General features: G+C 35.6%; 1 protein-coding gene across 1 annotated transcript; it reads right to left on the bottom strand.

The window, feature by feature from the left end:
• Window positions 1–3,307: 3,307 nt before the first annotated feature.
• On the bottom strand, window positions 3,308–7,813 carry LOC147328187 (ependymin-like). Its single transcript, XM_086297648.1, has 6 exons — window positions 7,669–7,813; window positions 7,336–7,370; window positions 5,949–6,083; window positions 5,433–5,616; window positions 4,925–5,012; window positions 3,308–3,801 (listed from the first exon to the last, which is right to left on the bottom strand). The coding sequence occupies exons 1-6, from the start codon at window positions 7,811–7,813 to the stop codon at window positions 3,651–3,653; spliced, it is 738 nt and encodes a 245-aa protein (XP_086153774.1). The 3' UTR covers window positions 3,308–3,650.
• Window positions 7,814–9,931: the final 2,118 nt, after the last annotated feature.

Genomic DNA, 9,931 nt, shown 5'->3' with positions numbered 1-9,931 from the left:
TTTGACAGCCAGCCCAAGCGACTGTCACTGCAGGATGAATAGTAGAGTTAAACACGTTGAACATCAAATATTTACCGTTAATGTATTTGTGATTTCAATGTGTTTAGCTTTTTTATTTTTCCATTTCATTTGGGCGTTTTCATTTGCCACTGATGAGAGTTTTAAGGCAGCAGGGTTTGAAATTGCTTCTACTTTCCAGTGACTTTGTGACTGATGGTCAATCAGGCACAAAATTAACAAATCTGCATATAGCACCTCCTACGTTAACATTTAGGCTCAAGTGAATCTGGCCAATAAATAAATAAATAAATTAAACAAAATAAATGTAATTTCTTATCACAACAGGTACTTTACAGTGAGCCTCCTGCACATTTCTCAGCCTAGGTCGCAGCATGCTTAGAGAATCATTAGACTGATAATTGGGCAGACTTGCAGGGCTATTTTTGCTGCTAATGCTTCCATAGCAGGTTGTCAACTCTTAAATCACAAAGGACAGATGGCTAATTTTTCACACTGGGGTTAGGTAGCTACCTCTGAACAACATAGTGTTGATTATTAGACGATGACTCACAATTCCCTGAGGTGAAATAAGTGTGATGATCCTCTACTAATAAAAATAAATTCTGTTATTATTGACGTTCATTGTGTAGACAGGTATGACTATGAGAGGACATGGAGGAATTATACTGTACCTCAAGAAAAGTAGAAAAGACATATAAAGATACACTCTTTTTATGTGCGAGATACAAACTCATCAGCGCTGGATATTGTGTTCGTGTCACTTTACCTATTTATCTCGAGTACCAGTCATATATTATATTATGCGTCACAGATAACCTTGACAAAAGGACTAAAGAGTTTATTGATGTACTTGTCAACAAATGCAACTTCTCATGTGAAGCACTGGTAGCGTATATAAAACTGTATGACTGATAATACACCACAGGTGTCGTATACAATGATACTGCACCACACAACCTTTAGAAAAACAATTCTCAAAAACTGCCAGAATTTCAGGCCACATCTAGAGTTGATTTGTAGTTTTTAGATGCATCTCATAAAATATTTGAATGTACAATATTTATGATATAAAACACTGAATGAATAAGACATACTCAAATATGAATGCAGAGTATACTGTAGAAATAAGGCTCTCGGTAAACACACGCAACATTAGGCTGTTGTTCCCTGGGAACATTTATTAAAGCCTTATATAATAATTATTAACAAGGTAATTGAGGTTTACGACACAGATTACTCAAGCGCATACACTACAGCACATTCAGTTGGAAAAGACAAATGAAAGCAGTATCATCTGAGATGATGAGGGATGCTGCCTCCATCTGCTGAAGAATGACTAGTACTGCAGTTTTCTACGTGAGACGTTAAGCACAACAAGTTATCTGAATAATAAATAATTTTCTGAAGGTTCTGATCGATTTTAAAATCTGTTCCCCAGATTCCCCCTGATTTAAACAAGAAAATGAACATGTATGTGACAAATTTGCCCCTCATGATATACACTACTTTCATTTCTGCTCTTTTGCACTCAGTTTAGATGCATCCTGACTTCTTTAGAAGATGCTTGATGGAGAACAGTGCAAACAGCCTCATTTTAAAAATACATTTTCCTACATTACCCCCAAATGACTAATTTTGTGCTAATATACATTGATTATTGATTATTGTTTGATTTGCATTGTATATGTAAAAACTCTACACTCACTTTCTTGAAGCTGTTTTCATTGTTAGAATCTTATGTCATCAGTTGTGGTAATTCATGATTAACTACATTGAAAATGCATTGGAAAAGGAAATATTACTGAAATAAAATTCCTGTTCATCATAACATAAAATGGTTAAGTTATAACCCAAAAGCTATACTTTAATTTTGTGTAATATTAAGATGGCTATTTTATTGTATAATGATTTCATTAATGCAAATCACCTGTTGCACATTCTGAATTTGTTCAATGTATTTGTGTAAGTTTTGCATTAACTGTTTAGGAATTACAACAATTTGTATACCGTTTCAGAGGTTCAAAAGCAGTTGGATAATTGACTAATAAACTGTTTTATGACTATGTGAGATTGGTTCCCTCAATGTCTAATAAAACATTTGACAGATAAAAGATCTGGAGTTGATTCCTAATGTCATTCTTTCATTTGGTATCTGTTTACAGGAACGCTCAATATGAAGTTCAAAGAGACGCTGATGCAATTGCACCAGCAGAAGCACATTATCACAGAGCTTCACTGTTGATACAGGAAGGCTCTTTCACTGATCAGTATCAAAATTTATTAGGTCAGATCCTCTGATATGTAGCTTCATATAGATTATCTGTATGTGTGTTTATAAACAGTTTTCAGTCAGAAGATAAATATAGAGCAGTCTGTGATAAACGTTTTATGATCTTTATCTTTATCAGTTTTCAATGGCAGTTACTTAGAGAAAAAACTCTAACCCTCTGAACATTCAAGTGATGCAGGTTTATCAATCTGACATAACTTTTAGTCTTGGGATTACATGGAAATGCAAAGAAAGGATCTTTGACACCAAAGCAAATATATACTTAACTGATCATACTGTTGAATGCAAAGATTATCGTTAAGCTGACAACAGAGCCCAGACACATTTCCTTTCTTCAATTGTTTGCCTGATTTTTCAGTTTGGTTTACCCATGTTTTGAACAAACTAAATGAAAAGGAAATTAAAATGTAAAGGAAATAAAAAGAAAACACCTTTATGTAAGATGTTGAAAACGGCAATCTGTTCTGCAGTTCAGATTTTGATGCACACAAAGGTCATCTTCACCATGACATCCTTTTGTTCTTCATAAAACCATATTTTACATGTTGTTTCACACTAATATGGTGACACAAATTTTTCGTGCGCACCCAGTTAATTCCTTTAAAGTCTTTACTTAGGTGTAATCAAACAGCAGGAATGTGCAAATGCAAATGGTAAAAATGGTAAATGGCCTGTATTTGTATAGCGCTTTACTAGTCCCTAAGGACCCCAAAGCGCTTTACACAACCAGTCATCCACCCATTCACACACACACACTGGTGATGGCAAGCTACATTGTAGCCACAGCCACCCTGGGGCGCACTGACAGAGGCGAGGCTGCCGGACACTGGCACTACCGGGCCCTCTGAACACCACCAGTAGGCAACGGGTGAAGTGTCTTGCCCAAGGACACAACGACCGAGACTGTCGGACCGGCAACCTTCCGATTACAAGGCAAACTCCCAACTCTTGAGCCACGATATTATATTAACATTTTCCACACAAGCATTTAAGTGCAAATAATTTTATTGACATAATGGCAAAGACAGAAGACAAAGCAAATCTGAAAACTGTTATTTGAAGGTCTCCTTTATGTAGTGTTGACTGCGTATCTGTAGTTCTCACTCTAATAATATAGATTTTTTTTATTTACATTTTCTACCTACAATCCAAAGGTAAGGTCTGTGAATTGCAGATGACAACTCTGCTGGATGTCATGTTAATGTAACTTTAAAATGACATGATGATCCAGTGATCATCTCATGATGATGACTGAATCATTCAGGTCAAATATGGATTTCTGCTGAGGGACAGGATTTGTAATTATCTGTAATTATCTTTCTCAAGATGCTCAAGATGTTTACTCTATTCTCTTGCTCTTCATGGCCAGAGACTCCATGACAGTGAAGAAATTATGTGGTGTTTCTGTTTCCTCCAGTTCAGAGTTGGCACAGAAATCAGGAGGCAAGTAGTCCATAGGGTTTGAGGTGCCAATTACCCAGTTGAAGGTGCTGAAATTAAAAAAATACAAGTTTACTTGTATGACTAGGTTACCAACATCAAATTCAAAATTTACAGATGGAAAGCAGAGAATAGAACACCGTAACACTTCAGTGTCTTAACTTTTGCATGGTTCAGGGTCAAAAATCCAAAACAGGTTCTCATACATATGATTCTGTTTTCTACTGTATAATATAATAATATGATATGTGTTTGCATTATATTGTTAGACATACTGTAATAAAAAGAAATTCCCTCTCAAATCTAAAATGGTTGCTGAAGTTGTTTTTAATATCATTAGCACAGTTTTTGTTCCATTTTGTCTGTTTTAGTTTTATATTACTGCGACAAAGTGGGTGGAGCATTTGCACACTTTAACACTCACCATTTGTCTTATGCATGTTAATTTTACACACAACATTATATTGTTTTGTCTGCTTGTGCTTATTTGCTGTGGTTTGCCAATCCTAAGGTAACATTGCTTCACTTTGTGTGTGTGTTAAATTTGTGGTTAACATCAAAACAGTTGATCAAGTTAAAGGAAATACACACACATACATTTTCAAGTTTCTTTTATAATGTTCAATTTTTTAAAAAATTTTTTCCCCAGGATCCATGCAGGTCAAGTATCTTGTTACTTTTATAGTGCTGGTGATGTCATGGTTGACATCACTGGGCCAAACCAAGTTGGGAAGGGGGGGGGGTCTTTCTGTAGGAAGGCTTGTTTTAAATGGATTTGTTAAGAATATTTGAATTATTATTGAATTTTTAATTATTTATTTATAGGGAACCATTTAGCCATGAAATTGAGCTAGTGATAAATTACTGAGTGTTATGTGTTTCTCAGATGTTCATGTTGCTTTGTAGTTTTACTGGCTTACCAGCTATTGGTATATCTGGACTAATTGGCTGTGTAGGCTTCAGATGGGGAGAGGTGTGCTGTGTGTGTTGTGTGCCTATCATGTTGGTTAGTATATATTAATTTATGGAATTTCATTTATGTCTAAGTTTCATATGTCATGTAGAATACTGTAAATCTTATCTAATCTACCCTTTTCTCATAACTCAACTTTTTTTGCTGAGTCTGTCTACATACCTTCCCTTTACATTCGAGACAGACTCTCTTACAGTTACCTGACAGTGAGCCACCCAGATTGTGGAGTATAGCTTGTGAAGGACACAGGGATGCAGCCGATCTCAGTAAAGACAGTTGAATAAAAGCCTGAAAACATACAGTATAAGTTATATGTAAACAGGCTACCTGAGTGGCATAAATGAAAAAAAAGTGTTATTTTACATTTACTAAATTCACTACTATTTCTTTTTATTTTGTCATAAATAGGAATTTACACTTCTTGTCACTATGCTCGACATGCATGCACAGGCAAAGGTAATTTGGTCATTTAGTAGTACATTGGCTTAACCTAATAACTAGTAGGATAGAAAGGTTTATTGTAACACACTGCCAATCCTTTACTACAATGTCTATTTGAAATTACCAATCAGTGTGTACATTTACACAAAAATAAATTAAAATTTGTCTTCCAAAATAATGAAAATAGCACATAGCACTAGTGGTAGTATTCATGGCCTTTCAGCCTTAGAATTAGTACAGAACACATTTATTTTTGCTTCTTCTTACCATTTTCTGAAAGACTGCCATACCAGGTGTTGGTTAGCACACCCATTCCCCAAGCGGAGGAGGAGCCCATGAACACCTGACCCATCAGTTTAGCATCAGGGGGAACTTGCATGGGAATGAAGGAGGAATCCAGCTTCATCTTCTTGCAAGAGAGTGTTTTCCAGTTGGACTCGTAATAGACCCCCTGAAAGGATGAACAAAGAGAGTGAATGCTCTTTGCCTGTTCACATCTTGGCTTGTATGCTGCCACTGTAGTATTGTAGCCAGCACGGTCTTATAATATGTTTGCATAAATATCAGTGTGTTTTTGTCATTTTATACTTTCATTTTATTTTTTCAAATGTCACACTACGTTCATTTATTTTTTTATTCTAAAGATTGGAATTCTGTTTATGTGTTAGGTAAGACAGAAGAAATGAGTAATTTGAATGATATTTAGATACTTTTTGAAGTGGGAGGGATCATTATGAAGGAAAAAAAACACAAAACATCAACAGTGTAATGAGGCTTTACTACCTCTCTAAAAAGCATCAGCTGGTCCAGAGCAAAGTCCTGATTGTCACCAATTCCGAAGTTTTTAACTCGCATCCTCTGTCCCAAAGCATCATAGGTTATTAATCCCGTTGAGGAGATGAGTCCATCGCCAGTCATCTGAAAAGGAGAGATAAAAGCCAGTTTTATGAATGACCTAAACATTACTTAATGGTCATTAAATTATATTTAATCTGCTATGTCTTTAGTTCAAAAGTTTGTATGATGTCTGACTGCACTACTGAGAAAAGCACAGAGAACTGTCTAATTGATTCACAGCAAGAAACTGGATATCATGTGTCCATCCAAGCAAAAAAAATCTTTGTCTCAATGAAATGAAGTGTTTCTAGTTGTGAGAACTCATCTGAAGCAAATGATATCATCTTGTGAGGCTTGTGAGCATGTGAGAAAGTGAATGTCTCAAACATATATTCCTGAACTTGTCTCTAGTTAATGTCTAAAACCCAGGTACTAATGTTAAAACATATTTCAGTACAAGTTGAAGTACTTCAACTTCAGCTTATTGATCAGCTGACCTGGTCTTTGTGGATCTACACAGCTGAATTCAACAATACATCAGCAGTTATTTCATAAGTTGTCCTGGCTGGTTTCCATCCTTTATACTGACAGTAAGCTGTTTATGCTGTCTTCATATTATACTGTATACAGCCACAATCAGCTTAATTTCAAATTCATTTCAAAACTTCTGAGTATTTTCATGAAACCTTTAAATAATGCATTCAGATTGTTTTGCAGCATGTTTCACAATATGTAAAAATATAATGCCACACGTACAGACCCAATATTTGATTTACAAAAGTGAGGACTTACATGTAAACTTTGCATTTCCAGTTTATCCAATACCACTGCAATATAGTGTCAATATGAATATAGCTAGCAACACTCTGTGTGACAAACTGCACACACACTCATGTGTTTGGCTAGATGCTGAAGTGCGGGTTAGGCAAACCAAGTGTGCGACAAACCAAAGGTAACAAGCTTTTTTTGAAAATGCGTGAACTAGAAAGTACAGATATTTTTTAAAAATGTAGGGAATAAAAATAAAAAGTTGTCAGAAAAATAAATACTAAAGAAAAGTACAGACACCTGAAAATTCTAGTTAAGTACAGTAATGAAGTATTTAGACTTCATTACTTTCCATCTCTGTTAAAACCTAATCCGTACATATTAAGGCACAAAAAACTGCTCTGTTGCTGCATAATCATACTATTATGTAAGGACATATTACATCCAACAGAAAAGGGTTTAGTTGGCATAAAATGCAAGAGAAGTTTGCTTAACACTGATCAGAGCAATAGAGATATATAGTAAGTTCCTAAAGATTATCTGTGGAGCACATCAGTGAACTCACCACAGTGAGCCCTCCACTCAGCAGCTCTGGAACGACTGTGGAACAGAAAGTCAAAGTCAAGCTTCATTTGTTATAACAATCTAAAATTAAATGCATAAATATACTCATTGGAGAACCTTAGCTTACTATACAAATTAATCTTGGCAGCCAGTTTGACTATACCTGGTTTTTAAGATAGATTAAAAAATATGTCTGTGTCTCTGAGTAAAAATAACTTTTCTAACATTATGAATTGAGTTTTTTCATATTTCTGTTTCAGGCACATTTAGCAGGTCTCTTAACACAGATATAGACATCAGTTTGAGTATCTTGTTCATCTAAGTCCATACTCACCACAGGGTTTTGGGTATTGGGCGACACCCACTGCCAGCAAGAGGCTCAGGCAGGACAGCACACTAATGAAGTTCATGGTGAGAAAGTTGCAGAGTCGCCGGACCAGGAGAATCTGTGAGCGCTCTGGTTCAGGAAACACTTCCATATAAATCTGCTAACAGGAGGCAGTGCCCACATCATGTGACGTCCTTGTGCGTTTTCTGGACTATCTACTTCACTAAATAATTAACAGTTGTACTTTACAGTTTACAAGACATGGCTGTTTTTAATGTTGAAGCCTAAAGCTCATGACTTAAACTGAAAATAAAATGCAAGTAGGCTATTCTAATATGCCTTATATTTTATCTTAAATTTACATATCTTTTGCAAAAAAAAAAAAGGGGTGTATAGAATGTCATTAAAGTATTAAAGAAAAGGTCCTTAATCTGAAAGATAAAAATTAATAATAATAAAAATGAACATTAATAGTATAGCCCTTTTTGAAGGTTATTGCAAACAATTAATCCTTAACCTATAATTATTTTGCATTGCATGTGTTGCAAGTCTTCTTACAGTTTGTGCTATTCAAACCTGAAGATTTAGTGCCTTTCTCAAAAACAAATTTACCTGTAAATCATTAGTTAATGGGCTAAATGGCTCCAATCTTTTAACTGCAGATGTAAATATTCCCATGTTATTCTAAATAACTCCACCTGCTTATTTCTCAGCCTTGATGACAAAAGCATATCTGAATGTCACACTGTGGCGAGTTCTTCAGGATCCTTTGGTTATGCACTTCTACCGGGGGAACTAAAAATTAAACAACTGACTCACTTAAAAGCATCAGTTAGTACAGACCAAAGGTCTCACCGGCTTTAAAAACTAACGTTTTTAACTTGCATACTCTAAAAGCATGATAGGTTATCAATCCTGCTGAGGTGATCTGCCCACTGACATTCTAGGTTTTGAATACCACAAGTGGCAACAATGATTAATACATCAACATTAACCAAAATACAAAAAGTAATGCTTACTTTATGTGTTGAGTATTTGTATAAAAACAAATATGATCGCCACCACTTTTCAGTAGCCCAACTGTAGCTGATTAATAATGTCATTATTTCAAATATTCCTCTAATGTTCAGAAATTCTAACGGTCACCTTCTTATTATTCTTCCCTACATAACAAAATCCACAATGACACTTTAATAAATATATTTTTTACTTGTTATTATTATTTATTTTTACCTGTGAGTGAGTGTGATAAATGACCCCCTTTATTCAGGGCATTACAGTTCACACAAGGCCAATTTCCAGTGGAAAGAGATTTGGGAAAAAAAATAAAAATGTATATCAGCATATGCATGTTCATCATATATATAAATCTGTCTTTACACAATTGACTCTCAAATTAGCAGAATGCATAGTGGTAAATAAAGAAGGATTATCAAATACTTTACCAAGAGAAATGGGTGAAAAAGCAGAAGCTATTAAATACATTGTGTGCGTTACTGTCAGTGCTAAATTTCATATAAATAACAAGTAGCATTAATATAACAGCATGATTAAATGATCTTAAAATGCCTGTTGAAAAATAAATGAGGAAGATGTCTGGGGAATCTGCTTAAAAATTATGTTCACAAACAGTGAGATCTGTAAAAAGTCTTAAAAGTAATTTTTAAAAATATGATCTATCTATATATATATCTAGATATATATCTATATATATCTATATATATATATATATATATATATATATATATATATATATATCTATATATATATAAGAGAGGGAAGGTAGTCAGAACTGAGGGGATTGAACTACCAGAAGGCAACATTGCAGACATAGAGGACAGTTACAAGTACTTGGGGATCCCGCAGGCGAATGGGAACCATGAAGAGGCCGCTAGAAAAGCTGCAACCACCAAGTACCTGCAGAGGGTCAGGCAAGTCCTGAGGAGTCAGCTGAATGGTAAGAACAAGATCCGGGCCATCAACACGTACGCCCTGCCCGTGATCAGGTACCCTGCTGGGGTAATAGGCTGGCCAAAGGAGGAGATAGAAGCCACTGACATAAAGACAAGAAAGCTCCTTACCATGCATGGAGGGTTTCACCCCAAGTCCAGCACCCTGAGGCTGTACGCTAAGCGGAAGGAAGGGGGCCGGGGACTGGTGAGTGTCAGCACCACAGTCCAGGATGAGACAACGAACATCCAAGAATACATTGGGAAGATGGCCCCAACTGACCGAGTGCTCAGTGAATACCTCAGGCAGCAGAAACCCA

Source organism: Aulonocara sp. 'chitande type north' Nkhata Bay, linkage group LG6 (assembly GCF_057382095.1).
Source record: "Aulonocara sp. 'chitande type north' Nkhata Bay isolate Kocher_YH1m ecotype deep benthic linkage group LG6, A_spYH_male_GT1.1, whole genome shotgun sequence".
NCBI classification, from domain to species: domain Eukaryota; kingdom Metazoa; phylum Chordata; class Actinopteri; order Cichliformes; family Cichlidae; genus Aulonocara; species Aulonocara sp. 'chitande type north' Nkhata Bay.
This window is presented reverse-complemented; position numbering and strand designations above follow the sequence as displayed.

Bases quoted from the DNA above. Each gene is read 5' to 3' on its own strand.
- LOC147328187 (XM_086297648.1), bottom strand. From the start codon at position 7,813: ATGGAAGTGTTTCCTGAACCAGAGCGCTCACAGATTCTCCTGGTCCGG. The intron at 5,617-5,948 runs GTAGTAAAGCCT...TCATCCTTTCAG, and splicing joins AGCTGATGCTTTTTAGAGAG to GGGGTCTATTACGAGTCCAA. The intron at 3,802-4,924 runs GTAACTGTAAGA...TTTTAATTTCAG, and splicing joins TCTGGGTGGCTCACTGTCAG to CACCTTCAACTGGGTAATTG.